General features: G+C 42.3%; 1 protein-coding gene across 3 annotated transcripts in view; it reads right to left on the reverse strand.

Moving 5' to 3' along the window:
• ctdp1 (CTD (carboxy-terminal domain, RNA polymerase II, polypeptide A) phosphatase, subunit 1) overlaps window positions 1-20,269 on the reverse strand; it is a 306,403-nt gene extending 286,134 nt beyond the window's left edge. The window contains exon 1 of one of the 3 annotated variants that reach the window (XM_043688613.1): window positions 19,509-20,268. In XM_043688613.1, the coding sequence (XP_043544548.1) occupies window positions 19,509-19,870 (362 nt within the window). In that variant the 5' untranslated portion in view covers window positions 19,871-20,268. Of the gene's footprint in view, window positions 1-19,508 lie in introns of all 3 variants that reach the window. The other 2 variants (XM_043688612.1, XM_043688614.1) reach the window with 2 other exon arrangements.
• Between the last annotated feature and the right edge of the window lie 306 nt (window positions 20,270-20,575).

Raw genomic sequence — 20,575 nt, forward strand, 5'->3', positions numbered from 1 at the left:
GAGGTCAGTGTGCCAGACTACCACTGCGCCCCCTTTATCCGCTGGCTTAATGGTGAGGTTGGGATTAGAGCAAAGGGATTGGAGGGCTGCACGTTGTGAGGGTGAGAGGTTGGAGTGGGGTAGACAGGTTGAGGCGGTTAATGTCCCGGCAGCAGTTGGAAATGAAGAGGTTGAGGGCAGGTAATAGGCCAGTGTGGGGTGCCCAGGTGGATGCAGTGTGTTGGAGGTGGGCGAAGAGGTCCTCAGATGGTGGCGGGAATCCTGATTGTGAAAGTAAGCTCGGAGGCGGAGGAGACGGAAGAATTGTTCGACGTCACGGCGTAACACAGCTTGTCAGTGGTCATGAAAGGCAGCATATAAATCCACGTCTTTCTTTCTTTCCAGAATTAATCCGCTTGGATTCATGATGCTTTTGACGATTAAAACTCCACAGCTGATGCTGCAGGCAATTCTCACTCAATTATGTAATCAGTTGTCATTATCTTTAAATTATTCAATCACTTGAATAATTAAAAGATTTAAAAGGGATACGAGTAAAAGATCTCAATATTTATGACAACCCATTACTTCAGTCAACTATTGCTGTTCCGATCTGTCACTAAAATCCCAGGTGATCTGCAATATTTATTTTCAAGCGCTAAAGACCATCTGGAAGGTATTTCCCGGATAATTATAGGTTGCTATAGCAATGAATACAAACCACAAATACAGTTTACAGTTGACAAATTACTGCTACAAATTAGACACGATGGAAAGCTGTAAACATTCCAACAACAATATGAATCAATCACCAAAATACAGGACTGGCATAAATACATTAAGAGCAACACCTGGGGTTTGCATAGCACCTCAAATATAATAAAATGGCCTGAGGTGTTTCACAAGACTACAAACAAAATTTATCATACAAAGAGATATTAGGACTGATGACCAAATGCTTGGTAAAATAATTAAGTCATAAGCAACATACTAAAGGAACGAGAGGGGTACAGAGGCAGAGAGGTAAAGTGCTGGAGTTCCTAGAGCTTACTTCTTGGCAACTAAATCACAGAGCAATGAAAATTGGTGATTCACAAGAGGCCTGCATTGGAGGCCAGCAGCAATCTCAGAGTGTTCTAGAGTGGAGGAAACTAGAGCCAGGGAGGGTTAGGTCCATGGAAGAATCTAAAAACAAGGATGCAAATTATATCTGCCAGTTGACATTCTTGATTCTGGGTGCATTTGGAGAGATGAAGTGAACATAGACAATGCACTTGATTCCCTCAAGTACAATATCAGCCTTGGAAAGTGTCCACATAGTAGCATTTTAGCACCCCAATCCTTTTTTTTTGTCCTTCCATGCTTATGTCTCAAGCAAGTATTTCAACTTCTGTAATATTGAGGACAGAGTCAAATCATTGTGATGACAGTAAAGGAAAATATACCATACAACAAATTTATATTAATAATGGGCTATATGCTGATTTTTCTTTGGTATACTGGTTATATCAACTTAAAGCAGCCTTACAGTACCCGAATGACAAGAATCAATTTGTATTGTATTGTAGTGTTCTGAAACATTGTTTTGCAGAATCTCAGTTTTAGTTATAATCATTTTATAATAACCAAACCTACTGTACTGCATAAACATAAACTCATGAAATCAAAATAATGCTGATCACTATTCAGAGTCTCCTTGCTTGAGTTCTAATGCACAAATACACATTCAGGAAAGACACGAAATCCAGCAGAATTGAAGCACACGCATGCTGTGAAGACAATTCAAATATCACTCTTGGACGTGTGATGTCAATTGTGGGTGTCACTGGCAAGACCAGCATTTGTTGTCCATCCAAATAGACCCTTGATGAATGTCTTACTAGGACATTTCAGATGGAGGTTATACATTAATCACATTGCTGTGGGTCAGTAGGCACACAGACCAAACCAAGTAAGACTCATCCCCTAAAAAAGACATTAGCAATACACATGGGTTTTACAATAATTACGATTAGTTTCAGTCACATTACTGAAATTAACTTTCAATTTCAGATTTATTAGTTGAATTTAAGTTGCACTAGTGTCCACTAAAGGTCAACTATGGATTCAATCTCCTATTTCTCTATTCTACAATGGCTTGTTTAGAATATTTCCAACCGTACGTCAAAAGTTTGCCTGTTCTATGAAATGGAAAATAGGTCGAATTAAACAAATTCTGTACAAGGAGTACGGCACAAGAACAGCTCATCTCCTTTAGAACTACATTTTATCTATCTGTCTTATGCATGGAATTTAATCCCAACTTCCAGAGTAGAACAGTATGGAGTCTCAAGAGGTAATTATCATCATTACTCTTTTGACAAGTCATGCCCTGCTTCTCCCCTACAGTCACCTAAATCATGGCATTCACACTGGGCAGATGGTAGAATTGTGATAATATTAATGGACTAGCAAGCCAAAGGTCCCAGAATAATGCTACATGGCAGCTGATGAAATATATTAAAAATTCAAGAAATCATTCTGAAGTAAGTCTCAATAATGGTGACCATGAAAATACTATCAAGTGTCATTAAAAGCCCATCTGGTTCACTATTGTCTTATAGGGAAGGAAATCTTATCCAATCTGGTCCACACATTACTCCAGACACACAGCAATGTGGTTAACTCTCAAATGCAATTTACCACAGCAAGTTACATTATCAGCACCATTTGAATTTGTAATGAATTACTCTTCTGAGTCTTGAGGATCAGAGAACACCTCTGGGACACCCACACCAACAAACCCAACCGCCCCGTGGATGAACACTTTAACTCCCCCTTCCACTCCACCAAGGACATGCAGGTTCTTGGCCTCCTCCATCACCAGACCATGAGTCCCTCCTCCCTACCTTTTATCTTAGCCTACTTGGCACACCTTCGTCATTCCTGAAGGGCTTATGCCCGAAACGTCGATTCTCCTGCTCCTTGGATGCTGCTTGACCTGCTGCGCTTTTCCAGCAACACATTTTTCAGCTAAGTTTTGTAACCTCCTACTATCCTGCAAGATCTCTATGCTCTTCTGATTCTGACACATGGGCATCTCCACTTTCCAACACGCTACCATTATGACCATGCCTTCCACTGACTAGATCCTAATGTCTAGAAGTGAATCTCTCTCTGTCTCCTTTCACCTTTAAGGTGTTCCTTAAAACTTACCTCTTTCACTGAGATTTTGAATACCTCTTTTAATATCTCCTTATGGAGTTAAGTATCGAATTTTGTTTTCTTATGTTGTTGTGAAGCACCATGGGACTTTTTAACTACATTAGAAAGATTATATAAATATAACTTGGTCTTGCTGGAAAAATTGTATTTTAAAAGAAATGCTGCAGCCACAGAAACATTGTCAAAAATAGCAAGCAGAGCTACAGTTTTAAACTAAATTATAGATATAAATATTTTGCATGAAGTAGGACCAGAGATCCAATCTCAGATATAATTATTTTTGGAACGAAAGAAGTCACATTTCATATAGTGCCTGAGCAATCTCAGGACAACCCAATGGACTTTACAGCTAAAGAAATTATTTACTTGCTGGTTTAGTATAGGAAACTTGAAAGCCAATTTACATACAAGTTGCCACAACAGGCAAATAAATACAATTTTAAAGCTAAATCATGATGCTTATGATGTTTTATGATTTTATATTATTTCTAATCAATCTAATTCACATACCTTATTAATCATCTCTGGAGTGGAAGAACTTGAACCCAGGCCTCCTGGTTCAGAGATTGGCTGAATGGTATTGTCCCTACAGAGCCTGCAATGATTTTTTTTGAAGCGATGTTTGCTGAGGAAGAACTCCGTCAGATAGTACAGTAGGATCCTTTACATCTAGCTTAAAGGGTAACACCAAGCATCAATTTAATATCAAGGCACCCCTGGCAATGCAGTACCTCCTTGGTATGCAGTAGAGTTCAGTCTCGACTATATACTCAAGTCTTCAAATGGGGGCTGAATCCAATTGCTCAGAGGCAAGAGTGGTACTGAACTAAAATGGATGCTCAGTTTAAAAAAAAGAGGAAATTATCAGCAAGTTAACAGTTCACCAAGATTACCGGTAAGTAGCTTGATTCACAGAAACCAGGCGGGTCCCCTAAGACAGTCCCATCCATAAGGAGTTGGCTTGTTTGGAAATTGAGTTAGCAGCAGAGAAGATGCTCCTAATCATTGTCCCACATCCAATGCAGAGTCTGTGTGGACATAAATTACACACAGCACTAGGCACCATGGTCAAACAACACAAGGTTACAGACCAGCCATGATGTTACTGAATGACAGAACAGACCACAGAAACTAAACTGCCTCATGTTCTCGGGTCACCACCACTGCTCTCAACATGAAGAATGGACAGACTGTTGAAAATGCACATGTTCTCTGGGACAAAGCTGGCTTATTCCATGTCCGGAGTTCAATTTGTAAAGCAGAAACTGGTAACAAAGGTGATACTGATGTTGCCATGATGCAAGCAGTTAAGTTAAACTAATGCAGTATCTCACGAAGCGAAACTGGCATGGCATCAGGCTGATCTTTTAATGCACATCACCCCAGGATTGTTATCCTCCATAAACGTCACAAGTTAAACATTTTCAAAAAAGCACAACCAGGTTAAAATTCAATACTGCACTATTCACTTGCATTAGGCACACAGTTAGGAACAGAACACAACTCAGTCAACATCCTTGTCATTTTCAGCTGCGATGATGCAAGTCTTGAAATCTACAATATATTGACGTTCATTTAATAGAGCTTGCTACTTAATGCCCTCTGTTTGACCCTTCATAAGATACAAATCAATTTGTCACAGTCACGAATGTGAGGTGTACAACAATAAGCTGATAGTGTTGGGAATCAGTTCAAGCATGCATCAGTACTTCAACGAACTGGAGATTTCCCATATTCCAACATAAAGCTCTTATTTCTACGCTGTGAATGTTCTACTGCACACTAATGATCAATGATCTTTGATCAATGAAATTGTTTTACTCAAACAGTTGTGACCAAAGGGCGACTTCTCCAAAACCGATGGATACTTACATATTTATCTGCGAAGAAAATGGCATGATTTCTGAATATTTTTTCCATGAAAAATAAGCCCTGGGTTATTTTGACAGCTTGCCACGCAGGATACTTATACTGTAGGTCAAGAATTTCTTTCATGATCACACTGCTAACAATTGAAAACCTGCAACATGCATTGGGACAGTGGGCTGCTAAATTACACTGCCATAAAATGTGAAAGTTGTATGAAGTGTGTTGACATTGAGATCTTAAATTTTGCTCATTTCTCATCACTCTAATTCCCCAGCACACAGGCATTCTTTTCACTTTTAAAGCTCAATCAAATCCAAGATTCATTGCAAAACTGGGATGGGTGATGGCCTCATTACACTATTCCTTGGTCAAAGAACTCCCTCTTGCTGTCCAACCCAAAACAAAACCTATTTTGGCCTTATAGCTAAGCACATCCGGAAATAAAACTAACAACTGTGTCCAGATGACTCCCAATTTCTGTTTTCAAATCCATCCATGGCCTGGCCTTCCTCGACTCCGCAATCTTGTCCACTCCCATGATCCTCCAAAAAAAATCCACCTTCCTCCAAATTTGGTTTCCTGCCCAATCCCAATTTTTAATCATTCCATCATTAGCATTCATGCCTTCGAGTATCCTGAACCCACGCTCCTAAATCGCTCCTCCTCGCAACCTCTTTCCTCCTCCCTGAAAGCCCCTCCCTTTGAGCAAACATTTGAACAAATCACTTGCCCACATCTGAAGCTGTATTTTCAATCAAATTTTGGTAATTGAATGGAGCCTCAGACAACCCTTTTCAAACCTTTATACATCCAAAGTTCAAACAGAATGGCACTACAATTAGTGTAAAACTAAATGAAACTTAGTCCTTAGCCTGGGCATAGGGGAGCCAAGATTTCACAAACTATCTATCTATGGCCTACAAGGCAGTTTTAACACCTTTACCCCAATTGCTTCATGTACACAGTCAAAACATTTAAGACGTGACTCCAGCATTGAAATTGGTCTGACTTTGACAGTACATCAGCCAGCACAGTGGAACCCAAGTTCTGAAGTTCACTCTCCTAAGCTGATGTATGTTGGGACAATTTCATACAGCAAAGAAGGTTTTAGAACAGGTGAAGTATCACATTTCTCCCCATTAAAACCAAAACCACACCAACACAGATCCTGACGGCCCAACAAAATTATTTAGCTCCATAATGATCAATTAAGATGAAGTTCAATGTTTGAAGTTCAGTACGAATTGGGAATCCCAGCAACAGCTATATCATAAAATATAACAGCTCATCTACTAGCGAGCAAATTCATACTTGCTGCCATAATGTCAAGCTCAGTCAGTGTTCAATCTTACAAGTAGTACATCATTAAAACTTGCCTAACCTTGTCTATTCAATCAGCTCTCATAATCAAGGCTAAATGGGATCTGCTGCCAAGTGTCTATTAAGCAATCATACACCAGCAACAATGATGGTAATATCCCCATCTCTGAGCCAGAAGGCCCACGTTCAAGTTTCACCTGGTCCAGAGGCACATCATAGCATGTGAGAACATGTTAATTAAAAATATTGACATCAGCAATGCTCAATTATACTATCCTACCTATTCCTGACTGAAATGGAGAGAGGCAGAAAGATTCAAAAATATATCTGAAAAAAAAATCAGTGAGACTTGATGCTTGATTGGAACACATCCTAATGCATTCCTAATAGCTTCCCCCACTCAATGCAACATGAGAGATAACCAGCTCACTGGATCAAACACAACAATCTGTATTTATGTAGCATCTTTAAGGAACAGACCAACCAAGTAGCCTCATAAGGACATTATAAAGTAAAACTGAATATCAAGCTATATAAGGAGGCCATTAGGTCTGACGGCTAAAAGCTTGGACATAAGGTAGATTTTAAAGAGTGTCTTAAAAGGAAGAGGGGAGGTGTAGGGAGGGAATTCCAGAGCTTAGGGCCCGAGCAGCTGAAGGCCTGGCTGCAAATTGTGAAGCCATTAAAATACTGATTATTCAAGAGACTGGGGGTTGGAGGAGTGCAGATATCTCAGTGATGTGGGGCTGGGGAAATGACAGAGATAGGGAGGAGCAAGACCTTGGAGGAATTAAAATGCATGTGAAGAATATTAAAATCAGAGTGTTGCACAACCAGGAGCTAGTGTAGGTCAGCAAGCATGGGAGTCACACCAACACAGCTCCGAAACCAGCAAGCAGAACCTTCACAAGTTTAAAAGTCTTTTGCACTCATATATATTTACAGAGCAGAAAGAGGTCGTTCAACCTATCATGCCAGCACTAATCAAACATCTAACTACAATAAACTTCATACAAAATACCATGGACGCTGGCAGTCTTAAACAAAGACAGAGAATACTAGAGATGCAGTCTGACTGCATCTGTGGAGAAAGAAGCAGATAGGACCCAATACCCACATCCAACAGGACGAACGTTACCTACAAGATACCCTGCAAGGACTGTGCAAAACACCTTATAGGGCAAACAGGAAGAAATCTGACCTAACGAGTACACGAATATCAACTTGCCACTGCCAGACCTAACCAGCACTCTCTCATTTCCAACCACACAGACAACGAAGGACACAAATTCAATTGGCACAATGTAACCATTATAGCACAGGCAAAACCGAGATACGTGAGAGAATTCCCTGAAGCCTGGCACGCCAATTAATAAATATATTGAACTGGTCCCTATATACAAACAACTCAGATACAGAACCGGAAGTACCAAAAACAGAGATGCATAAGTATCAGGCAGGATAGACCATCAATACTTTATCGGAGATGCACGGACAATGTCACCTCGCGAGGTGACAAAATGTCTGCAGAAAACCACATCAAGATCTGGATTAGTGATGCTGGAAGAGCACAGCAGTTCAGGCAGCATCCAAGGAGCAAACCACATCAGCTTGGTGAACAAACTTACGACCTCGTCCACAACCCAAGCTACAAATCATTTCAAAAACTCTAAAGAAGCGGAGTTAACATTTCGAATCCAGTATGGCTCTTCCTCTTGAACCTGCTATCTTCAGGGATCTGTGGATAGGCACACTAAGGCCCTCTGACCTCCAGAAACTTTCCAGGGTCCTACCATTCATAACGTAATCATTTGCCTTGTTAGCCCTCCCTAACAGCACAACCTCACACTTTTCTCTTGTTGAATGCCATCTGTCCCTGCTCTCCCAACCAGTCATTCTTTTGACATCTTCCTGCAGTTTATAACTATCCTCCTTGCAAGTTTTGCATTATCCACAAATTCTTGATCTTACCCCCTACATTAATTTGTCTTATTTGTCTGCTTGGAGGGCATTCCTGAACGTTGAAGGCAGAGTTGAAACCAGGAATTCAATGTATTGGCAATCATACATTCAACCCATTACATTCTCTACACATCATTATACTTCTGAAGTATGCATTTTAGCCACACACAATAAATCCAGTCTGAATTTTACAGCTTCTGGCAGGGAGGCAGAATTGGAAGTGTATGATTCACTTACACCTGAGCTTTCCTCAAAGTACAGCAAACAGAGAGCTGGATGGTCAGAAAGTTGCTCACCAACAAATAGGCAGCCAATGAACATGAGGGAGCCATGGACTGGAAGCTAGTCACAATCAGCAACTGAAAGGCTCCCTGACCCCTCACTCTCTCCTCATTTGTTATGGAAGCCTAAATAGCCTAAGTGAATAAATAATCAATTAACATCCAGACAATGCTAGCTTCAGCAGGAAACTGCTGCGACACAGCAACAGTCTCATTTGCAGACTGTTTCATCTATCCTTCGACCATCTCCTCCTATTTGGCCGACACTCCAAAGCATTTTCCTGTCTGTCTGTCCAAAAACAGAGTGGGCAATGACGAGTCACCTCCACCCGACAGTCACTGTAGCCAGGGATTACAGGGATATCTGTCAAATCTGAAATCTAACAATTGTGTCTGTCACAACCAGGGCTTGAACAAAGGGAAAGAAGTCAGAAGAATATCCTGTCATGGACAGGACACTGTAGAAACATACCACAGGTAAGGCAAGGCCACAGTGGTTATAAAACCTGTCTGGATTGATTCTGAATGCTTGGGAACAGTGCAACTAACGTGCGTGAAATTTGTTGATAATATTGATAAGCAGCTGGCAAAGTCCAGTGGGTAACTCACACCTTTTCTCTTCTGTCTCTGCACAGATTGACAGAATTGTTGTGAATTTTCATTGCTATCTTCTAACTTCCAATACATTGGCAGATGTAGATTTTCTCTTATTCATATTTCTTTTGTTACAATAAGCAAGGTTGTTCTGCCTGATTTACTCTGCTGCAGCTACAGGCACTGCCAGGATACTAGATTGCCAATATGGCAAATTCACCAGACTGTACGCACAATGTGCTTCAGGATGATATGCACAAGAATGGTCGGGCTTTGGGTTTTGAATGGCTCCAAACAGAAGAATCTTAAGACATAGCAACCATTCATCTCAAAAGACAGCAGCATGGGTGCCAACAAAAAAAAATTGGCTCAAGTGGCTGAGTAGCTTGCTCCTGTTCCTTTGCTCTTCAATGCTGAGCCCAGGACAGTACTAAGTCTTGAAGGCCAGGTGGGCTTTCCTCCTTTAACCTGTTCATGCCAACTGTCTCTTGGGCTTCCTTGATTAAAGGCACTGTTTCACTTTAGCTTACAAAAAAGCTCCAAGTATTAATTGCTTTGGGTTTTGATATGGAACTGTGAAGAAACTATTGCCAGGTTAGTAGCTAACCAGAGAGCACAGAGTTAAGAAAATTAGCAAAGCGACAAGATAAGAAAATTAAAAGTCACGCAGCGAGTCAGCAGGATTGGCATATCACTATGTGAGTAGATGACAGAAGCAGATTCAATAATAACTTCTGAGAGGGAACTGAATGATTGCTTTGGTAGTATTTAATGGCCTGCCCTGAGGGAGTTTAGAGGCAGATGGAGACCCATAATCAGCTTGCAGGCAGCCTTCCTGCGTAAATGCCAATTGAGACCTTTTTAATTTTGCAAGTAATGCCCACTTAAGGGCCACATCCCAGTGATGTTGGCAATCAACCCTCAGTGGCAGAGAGGGGACTCACTCCTGGCAGGAGGCCATCCAAGAAACCCTGGTGAATTTGCTGCCTAATGGTTGGGGAAGAAGGATGTAGGGTTCGTTCAAAGCTACTCTGGCCCAGCCCCAGGCAGAGGGGAAGCCCTTGGACAGTCAACCCATCTTGTCCTCTAATTATCTCCCAACCCCCAATATCATCCTTTATCTCCATGACCCCTGTTCTGTTCTTGCTTACCTTTCTCACTCCTGTTCTGACAATGATATCTGGCTTGAGGGAATGAGCGACAGCAGCCACTGCCCCAGATGGCATTGCCAGAAATAAACAGCACACTGGGTAGGGATCCCTGCCCTATTGACGGACATGCAGCACTTAAATGCCCAACCCCACTTTTCCCAGAGGCACAGTGTCCAATGCCAATTGAGGACTTAATTCCCAGGATTTAGATCATGTCGGCAGGAGCACTGCTGATATTGATGGCAGACATCAGCTTCTCACCCAAGAGACAAGTTGCAACGTACATATAAATACGCTGAGTTTAAAGCTATACCCAACTGTCCCATGATCTCGTAAAAATCTCATGAAGGTAAGTTACGGTCTGTTGGAACATTTGTTTGAAAAAAAAGGGCTTGCATTTATGTCTTGCATTTCAGATGCACTGAGCCTCTCAAACAGCTTTACAGTTAATTACAAAGTTTTGTCACCATGTAAATGTCGTCATTGTGGCAGACAATAGGGCCAGCATGGTGGCTCAGTGGTTAGCAATGCAACTTCACAGTGCCAGGGACCTGGATTCGATTCCACCCAAGAGAAACTGTCTGTGTGAAGTTTGCACATCCTCCCTGCATCTGTGGCTATCCTCCAGGTGCTACGGTGTCCTCCCACAGTCCAAAGATTAGGTGGATTGGCCATGCTAAATTGCCCCAATGTGCCCAGGGACATGTAAATTAGGTGGATTAGCCATGGGAAATGCAGGGTTACAGGGATAGGACTGGAAGAGTGGGGGGTCTTATGGCAGGCTCTTCAGAGGGTCAGTGTGGACTCGATGAGTTGAGTGGCCTGTTCCCACATTGCAGGGATTCTACAAAAATTCTAATTCGCACCCAGCAATATCTACAAGCCGTAATATGAAAATGAGTAGCCAATCTGCTTTCTCGTGATGCTGACTGAGAGATAGATATGAACCAGGACCTCAATTTAACATCTAATCTGAAAGACAGATTCAATCCTAATCATGTAGCTGTACCTGATACAGAGAGAGACGGTAATACTTTGTGATGAACGTCACTATCGGTTAGTTGGTCACGGAAAAAAATAAGGACTGGGTGAATTACCAGGCAGCTACTTCATCATGGGGACAAGGTAATGGGCAAGCCTGGAAAGCAAACCATAATACAATCCCAGATAAAAAAAAAATGCAAATAATTAAAAAAAAACTAAATAGAGTAGAATAATTTAAGGGAAGAGGAATAGGAGAGTGGATCAAGGACAAGACAGAAGCTGCACTGATGGAGTAGTGCATGAGTAGACTTACCATCTTTCACATCATATGTTAAACCAAAGTTCTGACCATCTGTTCAGGTAGGTATACAAGCCTCCTATTTTGAAGACTGACAGGGGATTAGCTGGTTGTAACTTTTCCCTTTGCTGGAATCCCTTTGTAAATTGACTTTTACATTCCACTAAATGACAGCAGTGTGTATATTTTACTGCTCTTGGAAACACACAAATCAAAAGCAGAGAAAGCAGCTCAGAAGATTTGTCATGCTGACACTGCTGTAAGGAAACAGCACAACATTCAACCCATCGGAACTGCATTGGAGATCTTCAAGTTATAGTCAACCCTACAAAACCTCAAAGCAACAGATTCACAAATCTTTAAGAAACTCTTGCAGCCCCTTTAACAGAGCACAGAATTTTTTTTTGTCGGGATTTTCCTTTCTTAATAACATCAGACAGTGATTTCAACGTGGCATTGATAGAAGTGCATGTTACTAAAGCATGAACCTGCCCCAAATCACAGCAGCAGAATTAGACAAATTAATTTCATATTACTTTGCTGGCATACGAATTTCAACATGAAGAAAAGCAAGGGATTTTGGGATAGCTGGCTTTTGGGTAACCAATGTGACGTCAAAAGATATTCCAGTAGACTGTTGAAGAATGGTTTAAAATTTAAATAAAAGCACTTGCATTCACTTAGCACTTATTGTGATCACAGGACACCCACATTTGAAGGCACCATTGTTATAATGTAGGACATTCAACAGGTAATGCAAAATACTTCTAAGAATGACCAGATAATCAATTATTTTGTGATACAGATTGAGAGAGAAACATTGGCCAGGACACCAGAAATAACTTTCTTCAAAATAGTGCCATGGGATGTTTTATATCTACATGTGAGGACAGACAGATCTTGGTTAAACATCTTATCTGGAAGACAGCACCATCAACCATAAAGTGCCCCCTCATTACTGTACTTGAGTGTTATCTTTGAGTTTTTTTGCTCAAGTCCTCAGGGTTTCACGACCTTCTGACTCAAACATGTCATGTTACTGAACGATCCACAGCTTAAACTAATGTTAACATCACCCGAAAGCCAACTATCCCAAAAGCCCTTGCTTTTCTTTATTTCACACATAGGATGTGGACATTGCTAGCTGGCCAGCATTTATTGCCCATCCGTCGGTGCCCTCAAGAATATGGTGGCAAGCTGCTTTCTTCAAGTTTGTGTGCTATAAGTGGACTGTTATTATTACATATTAGCTAGGACTTGGTAGCAATAAGTGAACTCGGAGAACTGTAGCACACCAAGTAACGCCGCAGCCTCTGAGCCAAAAGATCCAGGTTCAAGTTGGCCACAGAATGGGTGCTCAGGGCCCAGAGAAAGGATCTCCAATATACTCCTGGCAAATAGTTAAAATGAGAGAGATTCCCAGTCAGCCATTAATCGGCAACATGCCTTGCCAGTATATGACATAACTCCTTCATGAAAAGGGCTACAATTTACACTGGCTGAACATGGTCAAAGAAATGATGGACACAGACAGCTTACTCTCTGGATTTAGCTGACAACAGTCGACATTTTACATCAAATCTGCAAGTGACAATATTAGTCCAAGGAAAGCAGTGTATTAGTAAGGGAAAGAAAAGTTTTGCTTCTCATGACCAAAGCTGTAAAATCAAAAGTAGACATAACATACACTGCAGGCTCTGCATCATTCTCTGGAGGCAGCAAAAGCAGCTTCTTGAGTTCTGGGCAACCACATGAGCAGGAAATGCTGGTGAATCTCAAGATCTGGCTTTTGGTGGGTGAGTATGCAGCTCGCATCACTGTAGTGCGTCCAAAGTGCAGTGAGGTGTGTGAAAAGCACATTGGAGGTGCTAGTCACCCTCAGCTTAATTGGGAATAGGTGGTTAGGGAATGGGTGACTGCGAAGAAGGACGAGCTAGGGAGCGCAGGAGTTTCTCCGTCTGCATCTTGCTCTGCGATCAGTTTCAGTTCTAAATCATTATTCCGAGAGTGCACCCAGAGCCAGATCCAAGGCAGGTTTAACTATTCAGGAATATAGAACGTAGGGAAATAGATGGTGACATCTTGAAAAATGTCCATATTACATAGGAGGAAGTGCTGGATGTCTTGAAACACATAAAAGTGGATAAATCCCCAGGACCTGATCAGGTGTACCTGAGAACTCTGTGGGAAGCTAGAGAAGTGATTGCTGGGCCTCTTGCTGAGATACTTCTATCATTGATAGTCACAGGTGAGGTGCCGGAAGACTGGAGGTTGGCTAACGTGGTGGCACTGTTTAAGAAGGGCGGTAAAGACAAGCCAGTGAACTATAGACCAATGAGCTTGTCGGTGGTGGGGAACTTGTTGGAGGGAATCCTGAGGGACAGGATGTACATGTATTTGGAAAGGCAAGGATTGATTAGAGATAGTCAACATGGCTTTATGTGAGGGAAATCATGTCTCACAAACTTGATTGAGGTTTTTGAAGTAACAAAGAGAATTGATGAAGGCAGAGCAGTAGATGTGATCTATATGGACTTCAGTAAGGCATTTAACAAGATTCCCCATGGGAGGCTGGTGAGCAAGGTTAGATCTCATGGAATACAGGGAGAACTAGCCATTTGGTTACAGAACTGGCTAAAAGTTAGAAGACAGAGGTTGATGGTCGAGTGTCGTTTTTCAGACTGGAGCCTGTGACCAGTAGAGCACCACAAGGATCGGTGCAGAGTCCACTACTTTTCATCATTATATAAATTATTTGGATGTGAACATAGGAGGTATAGTTAGTAAGTTTGCAGATGACACCAACATTGGGAGGTGTAGTGGACAGCAAAGACGGTTATCTCAGATTACAACAGGATCTGGACCAGATGGGCCAATGGGCTGAAAAGTGGCAGATGGAGTTTAATTCAGATAAACATGAGGTGCTGCATTTTCAGAAAGGAAATCTTATCAGGACTTATACACTTAATGGTGAGGTCCTAGGAAGTGTTGCTTAACAAAGAGACCTTGGAGTGCAGGTTCATAGCTCCTTGAAAATGGAGGCGCAGGTAGATAGGATAGTAAAGACGACGTTTGGTATGCTTTCCTTTATTGGTCAGAGTATTGAGTACAGGAGTTGGAAGGTCATGTTGCGCTGTACAGAACATTGGTTAGGCCACTGTTGGAATATTGCGTGCAATTCTGATCTCCTTCCTATCGGAAAGATGTTGTGAAACTTGAAAGAGTTCAGAAAAGATTTACAAGGATGTTGCCAGTGTTGGAGAATTTGAACTATAGGGAGAGGTTTAATAGGCTAGAGCTGTTTTCCCTGGAGCGTCGGAGGCTGAGGGGTGACCTTATAGAAACTTATAAAATCACGAGGGGCATGTATAGGATAAATAGACAAAGTTTTTTCCCTTGGGTGGGGGAGTCCAGAACTAGAGGGCATAGATTTAGGGTGAGAGGGGAAAGATATAAAAGAGACCTAAGAGGCAACCTTTTCACACAGAGGGTGGTACGTATATGGAATGAGCTGCCAGAGGAAGTGATGGAGGCTGGTACAATTGCAACATTTAAAAGGTATTTGGATGGGTATATGAATAGGAAGTGTTTGGAAAGATATGGGCCAGGTGCTGGCAGGTGGGACTAGATTGGGTTGGGATATCTCGTCAGCATGGACGGGTTGGACCGAAGGGTCTGTTTCCATGCTGTACATCTCTATGACTCTACGGCAGTGGAAAGAGGCAAACTGGACCAGCTATAGTACTAGAAAATTCAATAGTTAGGGGAACAGACAGACAAATCCATGACTGCCTCTCTGACAGTGACAGTGTGCTGCCTCTCTGAGGTCAATGTGGCAGCAGTACACTCAGAGGGGAAATTGATCAGCTGATGTTGTGGTTCAAAGGATAGAGCAGATTGAATGTCTTGCTGGAGAGATAGAGCAAGAGGGAGGCCTTTAGACCACAGAGCTATTCGATTGGTTTTGGGGAAGGTGGGACTCCTCCAGTCTGGATGAGTTGTACTGAAACAGAGCCAAGATCAGAGCCTTCATGAGGCCGTTTGCGAAGGATGCTAGGGAGTGTTTAAAGCAAATTGTCAATGGAACAGAAACCAGGTTATCACATTAGACAGGCGAAGCAAGGTGCAAAAAGGATTGAGAGGCAGACAGGACAATAGTAGAAATAGAAAGGTATTAGGTGGGGTGACAGCAAGGGGGAAATGCCATAAAACATATACAGTGCATGCATGTAAACTCACAAAATTGGTAACTAAGATTGGTGAGATGCAGACATTAATAACATGGGAAAATGATGCTGTGCCAATGACAAAAAGGTACCAAATATTTCCAGACACAGTGTTCAGGAAAAATAGAGAATGAAGGAAGAACAATCGGTTCTCAGGCTTATTCTATATCCCATTATCAGGCTTATTCTATATCCCGTCAACTAGTGCGGAACCCAGAGACAGGGCTCTTGTGGTACAGTGGTAGTCTCCTTATCTCTTAGCCAAAAAGCCTGGGTTCAAGACCCACCTGCTCTCCAGATCTGTCATAATATCGCTGAATGAGTTGATTTTAAAAAAAAGCTGGGAGAAACAGAGGAACAAATTTGCAGGGAAATTACACTGAGATGAAAGAACCATAGAGTAGTGAAAATGAGGGTCATTTAATATTCACATAGAAAATAGAACAGCAATAGTGTAAAGGGAGGAAAGTAAGAAAGGTTTTAGAAGTGTGTTCAGGAGAATGTTGCGGATGAGTAAATTATCAGCCCAACTAGGAGGGAGGCGTTGCTGGATCTGACTCTGGAAAATGAGGTGAATCCGGAATCAGTTGGTGGGTATTTGAGGATCAGTGATCATAATATCTATAAGGTTTAGGTTAAATATGAAAAAAAAATTGTGAAACTGGAAAACTAACTGGGGGAAGATCAGTATTCATGGAGTGAGAACCGACCTTGCCCAGGGAAAAGACTGAAACTCGAAACTATAATGGAACAAGGCTGTCTTTAAAGAGAGTATGGTTCAAGTATAGTTGAGGCACATTCCCACTGGGGGAAAAGGTATACAAATAAAGAGTTCACTGAGTGATGGAGAAAATTTTCATTAAGATGAAGCAGAAAAAGGATGCTGAATGACAGATTTCAGGACTAAAGTACAAGTGAGAGCCAGGATGAATATATAAAACTCAGAGGGAAACTGAAAAAGGAAATGAGAGGGGAAAATACAGAGTGTAAAAAGAAAATGACAGCTGACATAAAAAAGGAATCCCAAAGTCTTCAATAAGCATCTAAATAATAAGAGGAGAGATGAGGAAATGAGGAACCAAACAAGGAATTTATGCATGGAAAGTCGAGGCCAAGATTGAGGTGCTTTATATCTGTTGTTTTCAAAGAAGAAGATGGAGTGAAAGAATTGTTAAGATACTGGATAGGATAAAATTGATGAAGATGGATGCATGGATCTTCAATGAAGGAAGAGACAGTAGAAATTGCTGAGTCACTAGCCATAACCTTCCAACCTTCCTTAGATCCTGGGGTGGTGCCAAAATGACTGGAGAATTACACAAGTTACAAGCTTGCGTAAGGATGCAAGAATCCATTCAACAATGCAGTCAGTGTAACTGCACTAATCGCCCGTCATGTCAATTTCATTTTTCCGAGCGGGAAAGCTTTCAGAAAGATAGTCAAGGAAAACATTAACATTAACTCGGATAAATGTGGTTTCACTCAGCAAAGCCAGCATGGATTTGTTACAGCCAGATCATGTTTAAGTAAGTGAGTTTTTTTAGATAGGGTAAATGAGAGTAACAGAGGTGAGTTGGTGTCACCAGTGTACAGAAGTTCCGAAAGACTAGTGAGAAAGTGCCAACCATTAATCTGGTCATCAACACTGATGCCATGCAAGAAAGGAACAGTGGTGTCATGGATATAGAATCGGCTGAATAACATGAAAGAGATGGCAGCGAATGGTTGTTTTCCAGACCAGAAGAGAGTATGTGGCAGGATCCCCAGGCCTGTGTGCACTACTTTTACTGCTCTATTTTAATATCTTGGGTGTACGGAACCCAATTTCAACATTTTCAGGTGACACAAATAACAAACTCATGAGACGTAGACTGATTAATTTCAAGGGGACAGGAAATAGACTGATAGAATGGGGCAGATTTGTGGCAGATAAAATTTAAAGCAGAGAATTATGAACTGATTAACTTTTATGGGAAGAGAAAAGAGACAGCCTCACCTAATGGTACAATTCAGACGATGGTGCAGGAGCAGAGAGATCTGTATATAAACCACTTCAGGCAGCAGGACAGTTTGATGAAGCAGTTAGCTTGACTTACAAGACCCTGTATTTTATAAAAAAGGCGCTGCATTTAGAGCGCAAAAGCAGCAAAGTTTATGGCACAGACCTTTATAAGACATTGGTTTGGCCTCAACTGGTGCACTGTATCCAAATCTGTGCACCACACATTTTAGGAAGGATGTGACAGCATTGGAGAGGCGGCAGCAAAGACTCATGAGACTGGCTCAAGGAGGGAGTTACGTGGAGAGATTGGAAATACTGGGGTTGTTCTCCTGGGAGAAGATATGGTTTTGGTTAGCTTTGAGAGAAGTGTTCAAAAACATGCAGGATCTAGACAAAACTTCCATTCACTGACAAGTGGGTAGAACCAGAGGTCACAATCTAAGGTGACTGCCAAAAGAACCAACTGTTGCATGAGGAAAACCTTTATTCCATAATGAGTAGTTATGGCCTATAATGCAAAGCCCAAGAGTGCTGTGGAATCATAGAATCCCTACAGTGTGGAAACAGGCCCCTTGGCACAACAAGATCACACCAACTCTCCGAAGCGTCAACCACCCAGAGCTATTCACTCTACTCTATTCTACATTTACCCAGACTAACACACCTAACCTACATATCCCTGAACTGAACAATTTGAAGTGAAAATAAGTATGAATGTCTGGAAAGCAGGGGGGGGGGGGGTGATGAAGAACAGAAGAGGTGAGGAGTTGCTTTTGCATAGATGTACCAAGTACACAATGGGCCGAATAGCCTCCTTTGATTCTTTAGTTTTGCTGGACAGTCAGTTAGAAAGACCCAGACGCTTATGAAACTTTTCTTTGGGTCGGTTACTAACTCATGTAGTTTAGAATTAAAGTACTGCTTCGTCCGATCATCGGATCAGCAACTACTTTCCATCACACCTCACCACCATCTATACATGTAAAAGCATGTATTCTTGTGAGTGTCAATGAAGCTGCCAACTATAACTCAGCAATATCCCACAAGAGGGATAGAATTCAAAAATACAAAAGCGGGGCAGGAAACGTCTGGGGTTCCAAACAACAGGAACACCAAAATCACCCATAAACTTGTTCTTCAACAGATCACCAAGCTCAGCCTACGTCCACAACTTATCTACAATAGTGCCAGGGAATGTACAACCGCAGCAATCACCTGTCATGTCAATTTCATTTCTCCCTTACCCGGGAGATTTCTTAACGAAATGGAAGTCGTCTATCATCGTGCATCCTTTGAAAAGAAACTGTTTCCCTCTTCCCACCGCCCCAATCAAATTAAAAACAAATCATTCTCCTCGTCCTTCCACTGGAGAAACGCACACCCATTTCCCCCGTGCGATCTGCACATGTTTTGCAAAAGTGGTTTAATATTCGCCACTGCTTAAAGTGTCTTGGAGCTGGGTTTGCGATGTTGTCCCATCCCCGGGCAACGTTCCATCCCATTGTGACGCGTTGTGTTGTGGGTTGTGTATCCCCCTGATGCCCAGGCAACATTCCATTGTAATTCAACGTTCCATCCTAGTGTGACGTGTACTCAGTGTTTCCCCCGATCCCCGGACAACGTTCCATCGTTTCTTACCCGCTGGGCACGACTTGGCCCGGTTGCCAGCACAGCTCCTTGACCACCCCGGCCCGGTCCGATTTCACCCGCTTTTCCTGGGGCCGAGACCGGGGCCTTTCGCGTTCGGCGTCGCTCTCTTGATCCACGGGCTGGCAGTGAGCCAGCACCGTGCCGATCTGCACCGGCCATCCCACCTTCACACTCCACTGCAGCAGTTCCAGAGGTCGGGAGCCCGGGATTGCCACTTCCAGCACGGCCCGGGTTGCCGCTGCTGCGTTGCCGGGTGTTGTTGCAGCGCCAGCCGCCGATCCATCCCGGTTCTGCTCTTGGTCTTGCTCCTGGTCCCGGTCCGGCTCCCCCGCCTCCGCCAACGCCGCCATCTTCTAACCGCCGGGAAAAGGAGGGGGAAAGAAAATTTGTTTTAACAAATCCCCAGCGTGCAGACACAAAAATATTCAAAGGCAAAAGTGCAGTAAAAGGTTCACTCTTCCCGCCTGTAAACAGGAAATAATACGCCCGGAGCCCGTACAGGGAACTTCCGGTACACATGCAGGGATCTTACAGTATGTCTTCCGACCACACAGTCCCATCGCACACCAACAGACGTGCATGCAAACTGTTATTTTTTTAGAGAGTCCCCGTGCTCTGCGCACAAAGCATCGATTTGCCTGTGTTTCGTAAGCACGGAGTATGGCATTGCATTCAAAGAAGTTGAGTAAATTGCTAGAATAAAGCTAGCAACAGCTTCAAATACCACGATCAACCCCACAGAGGGACAGAAAAAAAATCTTCAAAGGGTCAATAATCAGGTCTGACAGGTGAAAAGGAGGAGTTAGACTGAAATTGTAGTGGGACGTGGATTTATCACGCAGTTGTACGTTTCCTTGGAGCCTGTAGGAATCTCAGACAGTGCCACAAGCGAACCAGGAGGAAAAACAACATTATTGGAATGATTTTATTTGTTAAAACAAACTTTCAATATCGATATAAAGTTTGATGTGGTGCAAGAGTAAGAAGTGGGAGGACTTATGATGAAACTTATGGGATTACGTCAACCAGAGTTTGCAACCCAAAACTGCCCCGAG

This window comes from Chiloscyllium plagiosum, chromosome 4 (assembly GCF_004010195.1).
Source record: "Chiloscyllium plagiosum isolate BGI_BamShark_2017 chromosome 4, ASM401019v2, whole genome shotgun sequence".
Classification (NCBI taxonomy): Eukaryota; Metazoa; Chordata; class Chondrichthyes; order Orectolobiformes; family Hemiscylliidae; genus Chiloscyllium; species Chiloscyllium plagiosum.